The following is a 19,506-nucleotide window of genomic DNA, read 5'->3' on the forward strand; positions in this document are numbered from 1 at the left end:
GGCTAGTATATAGGTTTGTGGAAAGATACGGTGTGGAAAGCACAGGGGCGTTTTGTTAAGATGGAACTTCCAGTTGTTATTTGAACCCTAGTGATAACTTTGACTCATTACAGGAAAGCGAGTGTAGGCAGAGACGCGAGGAGGGAAAAGATGAAAAATAAGAAACGATGCGATGTGCGAGTGAGACAGGATGAATGCCAACTCTTTATTTGAAGACAGAGGGAGCGGCTTGAAAACAAGAAAGATGAAGAGAGGGAGGAGAGAGTGAGAGAGGCCACGATCCAAAGGCTAGAAGCAGGGTGAGAGAGAGAGCGAGGGATAGATAGTCGGTCAGAGGGAGAGAGAGAAATGCCTGGAGTTAGTAATAATAATTTATACAAACACACCTTAATAATTCACGTTCCATTTCAATGCTGGAGGGAAAATCCCAAATTCACAGAGCATAATTAAATAGAGGCAGAGAGTGAAGGGAGAGATAGAGAGGCCAGCATTAAAGATACCAGTGTAGTAGCAGGGCATCTCTTCCATCTGAGCTTTGTAAAACAAGCCTGATGAAAGTGTGATATCCAAAGCTATATATCCCTGTCCCCTCGCTCGTCATGAAAACCGTGGAATCTCCACACCTTTCCATGTCAGCAGAGGTCTCTTTGTGTTTATTTAGGCGGTGTTACCATTACTAACTAATTTTATAAAGGCCTACTTGCCCACACATGCAAACAGTGTTTATTGAGCACCTGCTCGCTGTGAAAAAAGGACCCTGATGCAATGTGATGGATTGGAAAATCAACAGTTTGTTCAAGGCTTTTGTGCACACCTGTGGTGCTAAATTGTGTTGTAAATTGAACTGAATGGGGCAAAAATGTAGTTGAGATATTAAAAAGAAAAAACAAAATATCTCTGTTATTATAGACTTGAGTCAGTTTTTGTTTTCTAATGTATTTGGCGTTATATCAAAACGTGGTTGTGTATTATAATTTTTTGGACTAGTCTTATTATTTCTTCCACCACTGCTATTTCACTAATGTATTAGTAGTAGTAGTAGTTGTTGTGTATTTGTCAAATATACTGCTTCTTATGTTTTAGTCCGGTCCTTAAATACAACTCACATCTTTTATAATCAGCAAACTAGAAAAAGTTGGTTGAAATTCAAATACATTTTTCCAAAAACTATAGCAAACTATAATCAACATATGATGAATGAACCTAACCCACAGCCTTTCCTCTCCTAGATCATTTAACTTTCCAGTTTAATGTCACTGCTTCAATGTGCATTCTTTTTATTTATGAATAGCCAGGCCATATTATATACTAAAAGTCCTATTTTTAATGCACAACATGGCTCAACCTTCGACTTGGTTTGCAAAAGTCTGTTTAATTCCTCCTATTCATAAATGCACTATAGGGATGTCCACCATGTTGCATCAGACACAGCCTCAGGTGGCCACACAAGATAACATCCATCAAACACCTGATCTCAACCAAAGACACATGAAACATAATCTTGCCACATTTCACATCGATTTAAAGGTATGTTTTTGAACTCATCTTGCGCCCTTAGACCCTCATGCAATACCTCCATTTGCAACCAAGGGTCAACTTCAGCTCACTGAAATGAAACTTCTGGGTATTTGACTCTGGGTTTATCAAATAATTTTCTAGAGAATGTATTTGTCTTCTGGTTCTTACTTGACACAATGTTCAAATCATACGCAGAAGTCAAGTAATAAGTGTTTACTGACTGATGTCTTTCCCTCTGCTCCATCTCTCTGTCTTGTGTCAGGTGTTGTGGAGGCATGGACTGTAACTGCGTCAGTGACTTGCTGATTCCCCCGGTGCCGGCACTCTGGACGCCAGGTCAGTCCCACCATCGTGCTCATGCAAGGGGTACAGTCTCTTTGTTTCTTCAGGTTTGCCTTAAGTCATGTATTCTGAAAAAAAAATGTGCATGCATCTTCAAACATATCTCTAAATCTGGATCCACGGCACGCGTGTCTACTGAGTTTAACCACGAAAACCATCTACATCAAAATCGCAGCGATACATGTTAAAATTCATCTCAAACCATACACCGGACAAACAAATTCAGCCTTACTGGTAGTAATTGGTTGTATGTCCAATGTATTTACAAGGCTAGTTATTGCCAGATTAACTTTGAGATGAGTCAAAAAGCTGCCTAACTTCATTCATGATGTGCATTTTACAGTCCGCTTTTAGAATTCAGGCCCATGCGGCATCAATCAGATCTCTCCAGGCAAGCTGTCATCAGCCCACTGACCAATCTGTTGAGGCTAGAGGGCATTAGCGCAGACTAACATTGCTCAAGGCACGTGCTGTGATATTAAACACATCATCCCTCACCTCCATCACTCATCAGTCATTCAGGCAAACCCCCCACTCACCCCTCAGGCAAGCAGTAGGACAAATGACAGGCCTTAACCTCATCCTCCACTCTTTCCTGTTCCCTCTGCCCAGGGTTCGCCTTCCCAGACTGGGCCTACAAGCCAGAGTCCAGCCCCGGGTCCAGGCAGATCCAGCTGTGGCACTTCATCCTGGAGCTGCTGCAGAAGGAGGAGTATAACGGGGTGATCTCCTGGCAGGGGGAATATGGGGAGTTTGTCATCAAGGACCCGGACGAGGTGGCCCGACTGTGGGGGGCCAGGAAGTGTAAACCTCACATGAACTATGACAAGCTGAGCAGGGCACTGAGGTACCTGCTTGTGTGTGTGTGTATATGTGTGTGTATATGTGTGTGTGTGTGTGTGTGTGTGTGTGTGTGTGTGTGTGTGTGTGTGTGTGTGTGTGTGTGTGTGTGTGATGTGCGTGTGCGATGTGTTGAATGTCAACAACGACTACTGCTGGTATGAGATAAATCAAGATCTTTATCGCACCCGCCGTTTACATAAATTGTTTACTCTCGTCCAACTGAATCCTCACTTTCTTCTCTCACGTCTTCGTTTTTCATGTCGGTTAAATGGAAAGATAAAAGTGGGGCTTTTTCCCCGGGAGAACGTCAATACCTTCAATTTCTCCTTATCTGTGGACATCCTAATGGAAAGTTCGCCATTGAGTTGCCGAATAAAAAATTCAATAGGGATTTCAAAATTAAGCCCCGGTCTGAAATTGCTTGGACTCCCTTCCTTCGCATTGGAGAACGGTGGAAAGTGCTCGGTGCCAAACTTGCCGAAGGTGATTAAAACAGTACCGTTTCGCACCCCACAACTTCAGCAGTTTCCGACCCCCCCCCCCCCCCCCCGCCAACCCTCCACCCCCAAACCGCACAGTTTTCTTATGCAAATACACACTACCCAGTCTTGTTCCTCTACCCCCCCCCCCCCCTTTGCCTGCTTTCCTTTGGCCTCTTGTTAATGGGGGCTGTCGTCAGAGTCTAATTGTTATGAATTGGCTGGGGCCACAATTAGCCTTCTTAATTAGCCTCATTTAATTGCTCAATTAAGGGCCACGGCACAATTGCCACGCAAAGCAAAACACGTACACATCATTGCACTGGGCGCAGCCACTGTGCATGGACACACACTGATACTTACGCGCTGCCGTGTTTCTTGGTTTTGGTGTAGTGCGTCTGCATAATGAGGCGTCGCTCACCCGTATTTAATGCTGAGGTTGTCTCATGCATTCTGTATTTTGGTGCACTCGCTGCGGTCACTTAAAAAACAAATAAGTGTAAGCGCTCAATGGAATGGTGTTTGGTATTTAAACTTATAAATCCTGATTATACCTCGAGCAAGTTTTCCCAATTTGCAGCATCCCACCACACACACACACGCACGCACTCTGAGCTCCTTCACCTGAACCAGATGGCTCCGTGTTTTGCCCGTGCTGCCGATAAACCTGGCATCCTGGCAGACTGTATGTTTTGACACCTCGGTGGGTGGCACGGGAAACTGGCATGATGGCGGTTTGACATGCCCAGCGGGAGACACCTGAGGTCGTTACCGCGGACACCTCTCTTGTTATCCCGTCTCTTTGGAAATGTGCATTGCTGTGGGAAACAGTGGCAGCTTCTCGTGCCTCACACACTTTTCCACATCACCTCCCTGCGTCTCAGGTGTGCAAACTGTTCCGGATGATTGGAAGTTTATAGCACATTCCTCCCAAAATATAGTAAATTATTCTTTTTTTATTGGCGTTACCTGAACAAATGGTTTACTTCTCGAAATACGCCAAGTCCAATGTTTTTCCAGAAATATGGTCATATCTTTGATTTATTTGTATGCCATAATATACATATCATGACATAATCTATCCAACCCTTATAATCTTTTCAATTGATGAATAGTCGTGTGCGTAATGAAAGGAGTACTTTCTTTTGTTGTTGTTGTTCTTCAGTTTAATGTTTGCTGTATGTAGAGTGCCTCTCAGGCTCAAAGGGATACGGCTTTTTGAATTTTGGCTGTTAACAGCTGGATAAAACTTCCCTCTAAGTACCATATTGTATTGAATCAAGGCAGTCAGACATGAATTGATTTGGGGAAGGAGGAGATGCATAAAAACAGTGGGAAATCTACACAGCTATCGCCCTACAGCGCCCAATTTGTTTACTTATTTCTTTTCCGTTGAGCGTTGAATCACAAAACCTTGATGTGAGAATTATATTAATCCTTTCCTCCTCTTTTCCTTTTCCCTTCCTCCTCCTCTGCAGGTATTATTACAACAAGCGCATTTTGCACAAAACCAAAGGGAAGCGATTCACCTACAAGTTTAACTTTAGTAAGGTGGTCTTGGTGAACTACCCCCTCTTGGACATGGCCAACTCTCCCTTCTTTCTGGCCCAGAACCATTTCAACGGGGGCTCCACCACCGCACCGGACTGCAGCCCAGAGGTAGGATGGAGGGACTGGGGTAGGGTGGGATTGGTAGTTTAAGAAATATGTGAATATATATATGTATATATGTATATATATATATATATATATATATATATATAGGGGAGAACGGGGTAATCTGAGCCACTCAACGGGGTAATCTGAGCCACTTTTTACATTTGCTCCCCTCTAAGCGAGCTAAAATGATTTATCACTCAAGTTTACACATTTCCCATTAATTCAGGATGTTTCCTAGAAATGGGCATTAGCAGAATTTTTTCAAGACAAAGGGCAGTGAAGATATGATTGTTTTAAAAAAGTTGTCATGTGGCTCACTTTACCCCAGCTGTGAGACAGACCAGAAAAATCAAGGGGGTAAACTGATCCACTTACTTTTTCCACTCTAAACTACCATAACAACACAAATTGTAACAGTTAGAATCCTGAAAACTAGCCACACATTCCAGAACTAATGTCGGACTAGTAAAAGAATGATGGGGTTTGGTCAATTAAGCAAAGCAAATTTTCTAAACACTTGAAAGTAACTCTGAACAAAATCAAATACAACATATTATAATTCAAAAGGTTTTAATAAGATTCAAATGAAAGATAGAACCAGTTAGATTAGAACACAGTCTGGGGGTCAGAACACAGGACCCTTAGAGCCAGCTTGTGTCTGGGGGTCAAAGCATAGGAAAATCAGAACCAGCGAGAACAGCCTGGGACTCAGAACACAGGAGAAGACCCAACTGGAATATAACATCAGTCTGTCATACTCTACAACTAGGCCTACTATACATTCCAGCCCTGAAGGTTACAGGGAAAGATGAGAAGGTGCTCTTTCCGTGTGGTTGCCCCAGGTCGTCTTCCTGGTGTATTTCCTTGGCATGATGGCTTTTCTACAATGTGTATGACATTAAAATAAAACATAAGTTATGTAATATTACATTAAAATATGTTTAAGACTAAACTTAACTTGTGCCTCATGGTGGGGGAAAGTGAGACAGTGGCTCACTTTCCCCCACAGCATTTGGCTCACTTTCCCCTACCACCACAATTTGAGAAAAAACTACCTCTCTTAGCATTTCAGGCTAATCTTTAGCTAATATCATCGCATGGTTTTTATATGTTGATAGTTCATCAACACGTATGATAGAAGTTTTTCTACGTGAATACATTTGCTTTGGCACAACAGTTGATTAAGTTGACAGCAAGAAAATTTACTTTTACATGCAAAATACCTATTTTGGTGAAAAAAACATGCTTACCACAGCACCATGAGGTCCTCTCTTTCAGGGCCATGGGGAAATGAGAGGGGCTTGAAAACATATATCTCACATGAACAAATTTTTTTTCCGTTGCCTAGATACAGGGGGTGGCTCACATTACCCAATGCCTCAGATTCCCCCGTTCTCCCATATATATATATATATATATATATATATATATATATATATATATATATATATATATATATATATATATATATATATATATATATATATATATATATATATACTGAATTGTCAATAATATAGACAATTAACAGATATTTCAGAGTGAAATCTAAATTACAACCATATTCTATTTAACCCTAGCAATTCTACATTGTGTCTCTATAGAGCAGATGATAACGGGGATATTTAAATATGCAGGGAACTAAAAACAAAAATGAACAAAGAAAAATTTAAAATTATGGAGAAATAGCAAGCTGCAGCGCTCTGCTTACATACATTTTTTATTAATAGTGATCTAATTCAGGTAACTGAAACTCATTTCACTCCAGTGATTTTGCTGTTGTTCATCTCGGGCCCCTGCTGTGCGTTTGCTTTTTACAAGAGAATGGGCGGAATTCAGTGTGTCTACCTTTTATTCGCTCTCTAATGGTGATCTTAATAGAATACTTATTGTTTGCCAAAAGAGAATGTAATATTTTTTTGCGGAATTAAATTGTATCAGAACACAGAAAGAGGGAAGCACAGAACAAAAATGTCCTTAAAGAGAATAAAGACTGAAAAATCTATTTAAATGTTTGCAACTCTACACCACATAATGCATATAACGACGCACATTTTTAAATAATAATGTGCTCTTTAATTCGATGCCATTGTGCAGATCTTTTTATTTTTTTTTTCAAACAGCTGCCCTAGAAAGTGCACGTAACTTGTCGAGTACAGTAAGAGAGAACGATCCATCATTTGTCTTTGCCATCCTTAAGACGGGATAAGGAGAAGCAGACTATGAAGGAGACGGCAGAGAGGGGGGGGGGGGCACGGTTTTAGCTCGTCCTTAAAACAAAAGAAGACGTTATCCCCATCCTTCTCTCATCCCCGTCCCTGATGGCGTATCCATCTGTCATCGATTGAAAATGAAAGGAATAGAAAAAAAAGCAAAGGGGGTCGCGTCAGATCAGATCAATGGCGGGTCATTAATGCGGTTTGTTAAGCAACGCAGATCTAGCAGCTCGGGAGTTACAGTCTCGCCTTTCAAACTTGGGGCTGCGGGGTGACAGATACTATTGATCCAAAGTCATGCTAGGGAGGGAGGGAGGGGAAAATAAATCCCCCCTTTGTCCCCTCCATTCCTGAGATTCGACTGATCCATTTTTTTTTTACCTTGCCTACCTTCTCCTTCACATATTTTACACAGAATAGTAAAACCACCACACACACGCACACAGCTGTCCCGAATGGATGTCATTCTCCCAAATCTCAGTCCTATTCGTCCTGTGTCCCTTCACACAAACTGCCCCGCAATCCCTTTCTCTCTCTTTCTTTGTCATATATCCCTTCTGCCCACAATCTGGATTGCTTACCGCACTCCGTTTGACTCTGTACTTGTCCTGCCTTTGAGGTTCTGAGCTTCTGCGTCCTCATACCTCCCTTTCTTTTTACCCAGAGTCCCATGACACCACTTTTTATCCTGTCCTTGGTGCGACTCTCTGTCACTGTTTGCATCACACTCTGCAGGGTGCCGCTGTCAACACACAACTTTACCCTTGGTAACACTGCGGCACCATAAGGCGGATATGTGGCAATAATACGTCTGCTCTCCTTGGGAGGCGCACACACTTTGAATGAATGAAATCTTTATTTTGAACAATTTTAAAACGGATATCGAATAAAAAAATCTAAATCTAATTTCAACATGGTACATACTAAACCTGTTTGTAAAGGGATAGGAAGAAGCCAGGGCTTGTCAAGTCCTACCCCCATTCTAACTTTTAAAAATGTTATCTTTTTCCACCCTCTATTGTTTTTTCGCTCAGGCCATACAGTCCCTGTTTCCTCGTTTGCCAGACTCCGGCAGGGGAACGTCCCTGTTCGATCGAGCGGCCGCGGCACCGGGTCCTGAAGGAGACAAGCTGAGACTGGATGCATTCCCTTTCCTCAGTTCAGGTGAGCTAAAAAAAATGTAAAAAAAATAAAAAAGTGCCAGTAGAAAAATAGGAATCTTTTAGCATCCCAGAAGACAAAGGGCAAAAGAAAATGAGAGTTTGGGTAGAGGCGGTATATAGGCCGTGTATACACAGAAAACAGACCCTGCTTATTACACGAGGGGTAAAGGTAGAAGGAAAGAGGGAATCAGGGAAGAGGAATGAGGATATGGCAAGGCATGAACATTTATTGTTAAAGGAAATAAGAGAGAAGGCTGTCCCTTCGCAGCTCACAGTAAGGCTGCGCTTCAGGTGAAGAGAGAGCCCAGGTGTGATTGTGAATTATGTATATCAATGGTGGTTAAGAGACCGGAGAAATCCTCCACTTTTTCAACTCGCTTGTAAGCTCCTGTCTTCTTTGCTCTCTGTCGAAAAAAGCAACGTGGAATTTTGTGTGTTTTTGGCTCTAAAAGCAAACATAGGTTCATGCATCTGCCTTTGTTTGTACTTCTTTCTGCACACTCTATACGTGCATCAGAATTTGTGCAGAGCTGGAGAGGTGGTGTTTAAACAGATGTACACACACACTCATACACATACACACTCACACGCACATGCACACGCACACACACACACACCCACCCACACACACACACACACACACACACACACACACACACACACACACACACACGCACTCACGCACATGCACTCCTCATCACACAACCTGCCCCCCCTCTCTGTTTGTCCTCGGGTCCTATTCCCCCCTTCTTCCCTTCTCACCCTCCTCTCTCCCTCCCATGTGTCCCCGCTGTCCTAATCCCTTCCCAGGCAGGAAGGCCCTAATTGAGGGTGCAGGCTTCGGTTTGTGGCCTGTGGGCGCCCATTACTGTGTTTTCATAAGCAAGTGAGGCCTGCCTGACTGATTCAATATTCATGTGTCTGCCAGCTACTCCTGGCCCAGCACGCAGAGACTTCACCACTGTCAAATTAGCCCTGCATAGTAAATATCAGAGTGGGAGAGAGAGAGAGGGAGAGAGAGAGAGAGAGAGAGAGACCGAGAGAGATGGAGGGTACCGCGGAGGCAGGGAATCTTTTGAGTCGGTTGTCAGTTGGAAGGAAGTGCAGTAGGTTGTGGGGCAAAGCTTTTGTTTGTTCATTAAAATTGAATCTCGGCATAGACTTAGACTTACAGCCTCTCTCTGTTATCAAGTGGCGCCGACGAGGAGTTGAATTCAAATGTGGTGCAATGTTTAATTTGCCACACCGTGAGGTAATCTGAAATGATACGGAGACATGTCAAAACATCGTGGGGAAAAGATATCGACGGTATCGAAGTTTCCTTTCTGTCAGTCACTTAACCTCTGGCAGTTTACAGACCAGGGGTTACTGATGCATTCTTTATTATGTCTCGGCTTCAACGAAGTGACTCACAACACAATGAGGATGTGCTGCCAAAACAAGAGGCAGCACACCTCCAAATACTTCCCATTTATTAAGAGAACGAAATGATAAGACTGAAACTCTTCCTGATTAGTTGTTTGATTTCTTTTTAGATTCGTTGCCATGTAGAATCTTTGTGTTCACATCTGTTTTTTTAAGCAGTGTGAAGTGGGTATGCTACTGCTCAGTACTGGCATGCATAAATGAACCATAAGGCTTTTTTTGTTGAAAGCAACCGTGCCAGAATTGGCCCTGTGGCTTTCTGATTAGACTTGCTAATACCGCTGAGCATAATTAGTGAACATTCTTGGATGTTGTATGTCACGAAACCTTTGGCCCCTAACCTCCATCTCTGGATTTTCTCTTCTCCATCCAATAGGTGCACCGTGCTACTCCAAACCCCCGTCCCTGCTGGGCCCGTACCCGCGCAACCCGCCCTTCGACTACCCCTGGGGCTTTAACCCCTACCTCCCAGGGGCCTTCTCTCTCAACAACTGCCCCAAACTGCCCGCTGGCTCCCTCTACCCCTCCCAGTTCTACCCCAACCCTTTGCACAGCGGCCTCTCCGGGCTGCCTCACCCCTTCTCCTCCCTGCTGCCCCCGGGGGACACGGCCGGCGGTGGTGAGAGGGGACAAACGGGAGGGACAAACGGCACGGCGGGTGGCGGTCAGTCACTCAGACTGTGCCTGCCCCCATACCCGGGCGGCCTGACCATCGGCAGGACGGACATTGCGGCCGCGTTGGGCGAGAGGGAAAGGGCGGAGGCCAATGCTGTGGGCATGGGCCTAAGTCTGGGCCTGGGCCTGGGCCTGGGTACTGGGACAGGCCGGCAGAGCCCCACCGAGAGGAAAGGAGGAGGAGGAGGGCTGAAGCAGGACCCGGAGTCGGACTCTGACCTGGAGATCACAGACCTGAGCGACTGCAGTTCGGACAACGAAGACTTTGGCGTCAGGAAGGAGTCCAACCTGACGAGCCGAGCGCAGATAGCCTCGGATGGAAAGAAAAGAGGGAGTGTGCTGCTGCTGCCGCCACCCGTCTCTACCCTCCCCCCAGTGTCCCCGCATCCCCTGAAGAGCCGGGTGCCCATCTCCCCGACTCCCCCGCCCCCCTCCCTGCCGCCCTCGCTCTCCCCGGCCATGGCTCTGCATGAAAAACACAGGGAGACAGAGACTCTCAAAATGATACACAGCTAATACTGTACCTTCTCTTCCTTGCTTCCGCCATCTTGCCGCCCAGTCTGTGCTCCGATAACTCTCTTTTTCTCTCCTTTCCTTTTTTCTCTGAGACACTTTTTTCTGCTTTAAGTTGTCAACTTCTCAGATCACTCTTAATAGATGTTTGTTTTTTTTCTTCCTGGAAAGGCAGTTTTGTTCTGTACTTCTGAAGTTACTGTTTCCCTGTTTGCTGTGTCTGTTTTTAACTTGCCTGCAGTCCATTACACAACTGACATGTGGGTACTGGCTGTCTTTCTCACCGTCTTGTCCATCGCTCCATAGTTTGTAGACTTGTTTTACGTGTTGCAGGCAGTTCTCAACAATTTGCTGTCCGCCGACGAGCTATAATAGAAGACAGTGAGGTGGTAAATTACAACACAGCAATGCCTGCCTTGACAAACATTAACAAACAACATCCCTATACTAACAGAACAGAAAAACAAATAATGCTCCGATCGATCCAATTTTACACATTTGTCCTGTAGATTGTTGAGATTTGGACAACATACGTAAACCAACCCCATGACTTTTGAGACAGTCAAATACTGCCACCTAGTGGCCCAATACGTCCACGTCTCCTCTGTAATTTTGTGAGTAAAAATGTTGCCCTTAAGTTTCTTTTGCACTTTCTTTTATATGATATTGTTTTTTGCGGGTTAATTTGAATGTCAAAAAAACACATTTCTAATAGTGTTAACTGTGATAGTCTGTGAATATTTATTATGTTCTGTGGTTCAAGTATACCCTGCACATTTTCTAAAAAGGAAAGAAAAAGAGAGCAGAGGGAGCTGGACCAATTTAGAAATTTGTATGAATATTTCTGTGTATATATTTTATTATGGTGTACATTACATTTAATTATTATTCACTATTATAAGATTTAGCTGTATTGTTGTGAATTAATTCAGTATTTAAACATGTTGGAAAAATTATAAGCTTAGGTGTATCAAAGTTTAAATAATTAATGGCAGAAGATCTGCACTCTGAAGATGTTTTTCTATGATGAGGACAGAGTTCACGCTGGGAATTGTCTCTGATTTTCTCAACCCCAATTAACTGTGCCCTTTGGTCATTTTTGCCAGATGCCCATTCCCAGCGTACCAACCCTTTTGGCTTAAAAAATATGCCGGTAGACTTATTTTTATAGTTAGAATTCACCCAGTGTAACTGTACTGTAATTAGTCTAATGTGAATAATATTGGTCTTTGCATTTTCTTTTTTAAATCTTCCCCTCTATATCTGTTTTTATTATTTTTCAATCAGTGCTATTTGTCTATGCGGCAGAAGGGCAATTGGTTTTGCTTGAGGACATTAAACAGTTGCTGGAAAGAATACACAAAAAACGGTTTATCTTTTACTCTGCCAGATTGGATCAACATCCTTCCTCTGGCCCAGTGAACACACAGTGAACACACTAAACCATATTGTACAGCTTCATAGCCTATGGTTTGTCAAACAGTATACGACTTGTTGTGAAAGCTCTATTGTAAAGTTAATGTAAAGCTCTATGTTTGTTGAGTTTCTAAAGGAAGGCCTCTAGGTGGAGTACACTAACCAACAGCTGTAAATACTGTTTCCTTTGTGTGTGGATGTGTGTACACATCCAAAAATGACAACGCAGTGGTTTTACCTGTCATCTCTCTTTGTTTTACTGTAAAGAGGTAAAATGAAAAGTTCAAAAAAGAAGAAAAAGATTATTATCTTCAAAAGCAATAAACATTATTCTGGATAGTGGACTGTTGTTGACTGTGAGTTTGTTCAGTTGATTCATTGTGTGATGTCAACCAACTAAAGCCAAGGTGGCTTTTTTGTCCTGTCAACAATGTAGGTTACCGTTTTTCTAATTCCCGCCAAATTTTGACGACACAAAACAAAAATGTTGATTGAATGATTATTGTGCATTTCTGATGCCATACAATTATTTGTGCCAGGAGAAAGCAGATAGCAACATTGTGTAGTAATTAAAGAATAATTTAAAAAAATAAGTTTGATTTATTCATAGCAACTTGAGTTTGATTTTTGATAAACCAGCCCATATTTTGTCCTGCAAGCATTAATGTAATACTCAGGTTATGATAAAGGTAATATTTAGATCCTAACGCTTATGATATTAGTCTAATTTGTTGATTTCAAGTTTTTGTTTTCCTGTTTCACTCATGGTACACAAAAATAATGTAAAAAACAAACAATATTCTTTAATTTTTACACAATAATGATAATAAGAAAACTTATAATAAAACATTACCCAGGCCTCGCAGCAGACCGGGGATCGAATCCCGCCCGGGTCAGTTCTCTGCATGTCTTCCCCTCTTTGCCCCATTTCAACTTTGTCTCTCCAAATCTGTCTAATAATGCAAAAAAAAAAAAAAATGCAAAAAAAAATCTTAAAAAAAACATTATGTTAAACATTTGGCTACATTACAAGGATACACAATTTTTATACTGAAGCGCTGCCTGTTACAAACGTTATTGACTTTTTTGGGCTTGCATTTTATGACGATTACATTGTGTTACAGGGCTTATGCCATAGGACCAAATAATGGTAAAAAAGCAGTTCTTTCAAAATAAATTCAGACAGAAGACTGTTGATTTTTATTTTCTCTCATCACCAATAAGGAAATGAATCATCTGAACTTGACCGCATCTGTGAAGGTTTGGTATAGGTCATAACCTGAGTGAGGAACATGTCCCTCAAACTATCGTACACCTTACTTTAAAAAGCTTCATCAATCTCTGCAGTTGTGACGATCAATGGTAAAATGTACAAGGTCTGAAAACATCTAAATTTGCACATAAAGTTTGAAAATACAGGGCACCGCCATGGAAGGTTTGGCATTCTCACAGGAGATGAAACAACCATATAACCTTAACTATCACATCAACAATCCTGAGCCTCTCAAAATGTGTGTCAACCATAGACTGTATAGTTGACAACTGGATTTCACCAAGGGTATCACACTGTTTTATAAACAAGCAGTAGTAAACCTGATGGAAAAGCAGACGGTCAATCAGATTTAAAAAAATATATATATATTTTTCAAAGCACATGTTAACAGTATTTACTTAGTGCTTATTAATACTTCAAAAGAAAATTATTATAAAGAAAGAAAAAATAGAATGAACTTCAAAACCTAATAGATGATATTCTGTCATGTCAAAAGTCAAAGCCAACATTTTTGTCCATTTCTGCAATATGTGCCAGACATACAGCTCACACCCACGGTGCTATAGTTACACAATGATCATATAAGATGAAATAGGTAACATATACAATAAATAGCTTTTAAATAGTGCAAAAGGTAAGGCAAAACCAAGCGGTACAAAAAAGTTAATAAAATTTAAATGTGCAATATAAGGAACATTATTTACAATATGCAGTAAACTGAAGAAATGTAAAATTCTTGGGGGAAGAAGGGAGGGAAGGAATATAAGGGGCCTTCAGCATATACAGATATGCAAGAGATGATACTTAACAGATATTAAGTTGTATGTAGCCTATAATAGTTTTATGTCCAATTAGTATGAGAGTATAGGTCAATTTGTCAGGACAATACAGCAGGTCATTCTTGCATAGACTGTGTCGTGTTGTTTCTCCACAAGGTGGCGCAAAGAGGCAACAATAACAGTATCAACGCAGCTGGAGCTTTTCATTTGAGTACACAGCTCAAACAGTTGCTTTGATTTGACGATGGATGGATGTTGTTTGTGGTGCGTTGTTTGTAATCCGTAGATTAGAAGCTACAGTGTAGATACAGGTTTCATACCGTCTGCTTTTCCATCAGGTTTACTACTGCTTGTTTATAAAACAGTGTGATACCCTTGGTGAAATCCAGTTGTCAACTATACAGTCTATGGTTGACACACATTTTGAGAGGCTCAGGATTGTTGATGTGATAGTTAAGGTTATATGGTTGTTTCATCTCCTGTGAGAATGCCAAACCTTCCATGGCGGTGCCCTGTATTTTCAAACTTTATGTGCAAATTTAGATGTTTTCAGACCTTAGCAAATCGGCAGTGAATAAAGAACATAGGCAACAATATAAATAGTTTATGTTTGATAGCCTATTGGTTGTTTAAAAGCAAATAAAAAAATCGAATTTAGGGAGAAAGAAAGGTCTCTCTTTCTAAAACATAAACCGCGATACTAAGAGAGAAAGCTGCATGCAAAATAAATCATTGAAGTCAATTTGCTAATAATTATCAAATAATTATATATAGCCTATATATATATACAATAAATAAAAATGGGACACTGTTTTGTAAAATGCAAATAACATCCACAAAATTCTAAATATATACTAAAGACTAATGTGTCGTTTTTTTAACAGACAACAACCCGTGTAAATATCTTTGTAAAAAAAATAAAAAAAATTGTAGCCTAGTTGTGTTGACTCCAGACTCCAACGCTGAGTGATGGGGACGGGTTACTGTGTAACACAGTGCGGAAACAAACTAGCAACTTTTTTTAAATTGACAGTCAAGGCTTAAACATTTTTTTTAAATAAAGGAGTTACATCACACACAGTTTGAGTTTGTTGTATTCGGTCATTTCTAAAGGCTAAATCTTTACTTTAATATTCGCCGGCTTCACCTTCTTCTTCTTCTTCTTCTTTTTTTTCATGTGTAGGCTACTTCCGCGTACAATGTTTTTTTCCCACTGACACACGACAACTTTCGAACAGGAAACCTATCAGACACTTCGACTGTCGTTTTTTTTCTCTATTTACGGGGTAAGTAAACCATTCAAACACTGCTGCTGGCGGACATTACAACAAGCTTGAACTTTTCGTGTCTCTTTGCGGTAAATTTAAAGTCGCCATGGATATTTGTTTTACCGAAAGAAATGGCTGATAACCTCCCCTCCGCCTCCCCTCCGCTGGTAGCCCACAGCCGTGGCTGTAGACGGAATGTTGTGCTCGGCTGTCTGCACCGCATAGCCCGTCCTCTCTTGGTTAAAACGAGTGCATTACGGGCTTATTAAACATTTTGCTGAATAATGTTTCATTGGAGAAAAATAACATTCTTATTTGGACACTTGAACTGCCGGTTGTGTGGGTACAAAAACTTCAGGTAGTAGCAGAGAGTTGGTCCGTGTGCATTTTTCTGCCAAAGCCATCAAGGAGTTTCTCTGGATTAGCCTAGTTAGTTTAGGTCTAAACTAAACACCACTTTAATATTATAAAGGAGGCCGTGCTGTGTCATTTTTAGACAGTGGTGGCGTTTAGACCCGGTGACCTTGTAAGATGGTATATTATTATCGCTTTGTAGGAAGAATCCTTCTGATATTTATCGTAGGATTGTTGTGGTTGCTTCTCATAAGGAAAATGCATAGCCCTAGAACATGAGCCTGTAAGTAGGCTATTTTTTTCTGTAGACTATTGTTATCTGCGCAATTTGTTGGTACGATTTTATTTGACATGGGCATCACAATTACATTGGAATAATGTAAAATAAACCAATTAAAGAAAGTTACAAGAGGAATAAATAATAAAGCGAAAATGACTGAAATAATAATATAGCCTATGCTATATTGCAGTGATAAAAGAGCAGCAATAGGCCTACTGTATATTCAGAGTCATAAAAAGGCCTATACATGAACTATAAAGCCATTAAGGCAGCTCGAGAAGACAATGAACCAGTTGTAAATTATTTGTCTGAGCAATGTTGTTTTGATTATTTCAGCCATTGTTCAAGTCCTCTAAAAGAAACAAGGGGCTCTCTGCACTGTGATTACAGATTAAGGAATCGGTGCCAGATCCAGCTTTTTGCTTTCCTCTCATTTATTTGTCTACACATTGTTTAGTTTTTTTTTGCACATGAAAGGAGGCTGCAAACCTGCTGCAGATTGTGACATACCCAGACCCCCTCCTCCTCTTTTTCTATACCATTCACTCACTCACACACTCATCTGATCAGCCTAGATAGGGTGGTGTTGGTGGGATGGGGAGGGGAGGGGGGACTCCAGTGCAGACAATGTTCAGTAATTAGTGTCTACATATAATTGATTACCCATGTGATGATTTTTGCCTTTTGTAAAGCACAAGGACATTCATTGCCTGTGTGCTGTGCAGTAAAAAAGCCAAGAGTTTCCTGCGCTCACAGGAAACTGCCATTACCGTAGCACAGCCAGTGCGCCTTCATTATCTCGCTGCAGTCATTAACGAAAAAGATAGGAGGCTGGAACAGTGCAGGGCAGCTGTGTTCTTGCCAATAAATCCCTCATGCTTTCATTAATGGCTCCTTAAAAGAACGGCAATGTTTTTTTTAGTTTGTTTAAGCCAGGCTGCTGGACCAGTTTGACCTATTTTTGCCTATGCGACTTGAACTCCTGTTAGGGGGTTTAGTCTGGAAGCACAGGGTCTGTCCTAGCTATCTTATAATTCCAGTGAACCTTAATAAAGATGAGGTTTTGCTAATTATTAGATGGGGCCATGTGTGTAATATGTGTGTGTGCTAAGGGCGTTGCAGGCGGCGGGTTTTTGGAGGCTGTCTGTGACGTGTTCCCAGCCAGCCGCTTCACCCCAGAGGCCCCATGTGAAGCAGGCCCTGCCACTTCCTGTTACGCTCTCTGCTAGACTATAGCGGAGCACTGCACTTGTCATCGCTCTCTCTTTTCTCGCGCTCCCCGATTTTACAAGTGCGGGCTTGTCTGGAGCCCAAGGGCTATACCTTCTTCCTTTTAAAGGAATGTTGGCTATTTAATTTAAGTTGCTGTGCTGCTCTCTCTCTCCTCCCTGTCTGTTTCTCTGTCTCTCTCTCTGTTGTTACTAGGCCCTACGTAAACTCACCCACATCCTGGCTGTCTCTCAGAGGGTAGGCTAAGATAAGATACTGCTAGGCGTAACGGTTTCTGTTGGCCTCCCTCCACCGACAGATACCCCATAGATACCTGATGACAACTGGAATCTCAGGTAATGGGACAATGGGTTTCTTTCCTATGGGCCTGGAGCTGTGTTGCAGGGCAAGCTAATAATTTACTGTAGTCAGGCTTTGACTTCAAAGGGAACACAGGTATTCTGTCCTGGCTGCTGCAGTTAGATTGGCGTGTTAAGAGAGAGCACAGATAATGAGAGACAGAGCGGACTGGGCTGCTTCTTCTTCTTCTCTCGGCAGGTCAGCAGTGAAATCTACTGATTCCTCCTGTATAAGTTCAGTGAGGTTGGGTGGAGTTCAAAAAGTCATGTGCGCATGAGGAGTGCATAGGAAGGTGGTTATGCTACACATTGTACTTGTGGCACAACGATAACCAAAAACCTGCTGTTATCTCAGCACCAAGCGGGTTACTGAGGATGTAATGTAGTAAATTGGGATTGGTTCTACACAGCCAACTTACAGCTAAGAACAGACAACTACCAACTTTGTTAGTGATAAAGTATTGCATTAGGAGACTTTTGAGAACAGATTCAAAACTGAAATAGTAAAAAAAAACTTTATGTGGGCCAAACTCCCCAAAAATATTTGATCCTACAATCAAAAGAAAACTAATTCCCACAATGAAACTCATAAGACCCTCCTTGCCTGGTAAATATGCGCATGTTTAAAACTGTAATGTCCATAGTGTCCAATGTTCTCTGGTATGTGTTTTAGATGTTACAGCTTCCTCCAAGCAGATGCAACCCAGAAGACATCTCTAGGACTCCATCAGGGTTATTTATCAGACTTAACATCAACGCTCATCTGAAATGACCCGTTCTGCCCCTTGTCTAAGCTGTTGTAATGTAGACAAAACATTGACTATTGTTTATATCCGTAACTTTCAGATCACTCTCGGACCATTCAGTGAGTCAGCCGTTTAGTAAACGACGTAGCCCAAACAGGCAGCAGCTCAGTCTGTGTGTATTCACCTGCCAATCTTGTGTCACCTCTCTGCTGTCTGTCATTCAGGATGGCCTCACACTCAAACTGGACAAGGCTCCCTACTAGCTGTGTGTGTGTGGTCAAGGTCGTCTATGCAGTTGTGAATCCCCCACAACCCCCTGCACAAATACACACAACCGAATGACACCCCCAGGGGCCAAAATGAACGCAGCCCATTCTCAGTGCGACTGTTTACATGCTCACACTCGCACTTGATCATGAGTGGATGTTGTGCAAGAGGGAGCCTGTGTGCTGCAGCAGCGTTGCTCCTCAAAAAAAAGGAGGAAAATGGAAAGAGTAACATTGCTCCGTCCAAGAGTGAGTCAGACGGAGAGAGAGATGGCCGGAAAGCTGATGTGACAGAGAGTGTGTGAGCGAGAGAGAGAGAGGAGGAAACAGAGAATAGGCTCTTTCATTTGAGGGGTCAGGGTGGAAAAAGCGCGACTACACACTCCATAGATGATGTTTACTCTCGAGTAGTGAAAGATGGGGGGGGTATGGTGGAGTGAAAGGCCCTTCAGTCCGAGTGAGCCAGTGCAGACAGTGTGCCGGTTTTATGTTAGCACTGGGGAAAAGGGAATCTTGTGTCTTTCAGATTGTAATACATGTCAGATGAATGATAATGAAACTTTTGCAATTATACAATAAGTCCTAATTTTCTTTACACTCTAGCCTAAGGCCAAGATTTAAATGTTTATTAAAAGCAATACCACCCCTAGTTTCTTTAGGTAGCCTACATCATTTTTAATGTATCTGTGACATTTGGTCCAGATGCTTCCATGCGTATGTGCT

The 19,506-nt window shown here is 42.0% G+C and overlaps 2 protein-coding genes across 4 annotated transcripts in view; both read left to right on the forward strand.

Moving 5' to 3' along the window:
* Nucleotides 1–1,793: 1,793 nt before the first annotated feature.
* On the forward strand, nucleotides 1,794–10,836 carry erfl1 (Ets2 repressor factor like 1; the record flags this gene model as incomplete). The annotated part of the gene is made up of 5 exons (XM_080039196.1): nucleotides 1,794–1,854; nucleotides 2,473–2,707; nucleotides 4,661–4,841; nucleotides 8,092–8,221; nucleotides 10,022–10,836. The coding sequence occupies 5 exons, from the start codon at nucleotides 1,794–1,796 to the stop codon at nucleotides 10,834–10,836; spliced, it is 1,422 nt and encodes a 473-aa protein (XP_079895322.1).
* Nucleotides 10,837–15,301: 4,465 nt separating this feature from the next.
* The window catches only part of arhgef1 (Rho guanine nucleotide exchange factor (GEF) 1), a 41,356-nt gene continuing 37,151 nt past the window's right edge, over nucleotides 15,302–19,506 (forward strand). For all 3 annotated transcript variants that reach the window (XM_080039679.1, XM_080039680.1, XM_080039683.1), the window contains exon 1: nucleotides 15,302–15,587. The gene's annotated coding sequence lies outside the window, so the exon portion shown is untranslated. The remainder of the gene's footprint in view (nucleotides 15,588–19,506) is intronic.

The sequence above is a fragment of the Ammodytes marinus genome, assembly GCF_949987685.1.
Source record: "Ammodytes marinus genome assembly, chromosome: 13".
NCBI lineage: Eukaryota > Metazoa > Chordata > Actinopteri > Uranoscopiformes > Ammodytidae > Ammodytes > Ammodytes marinus.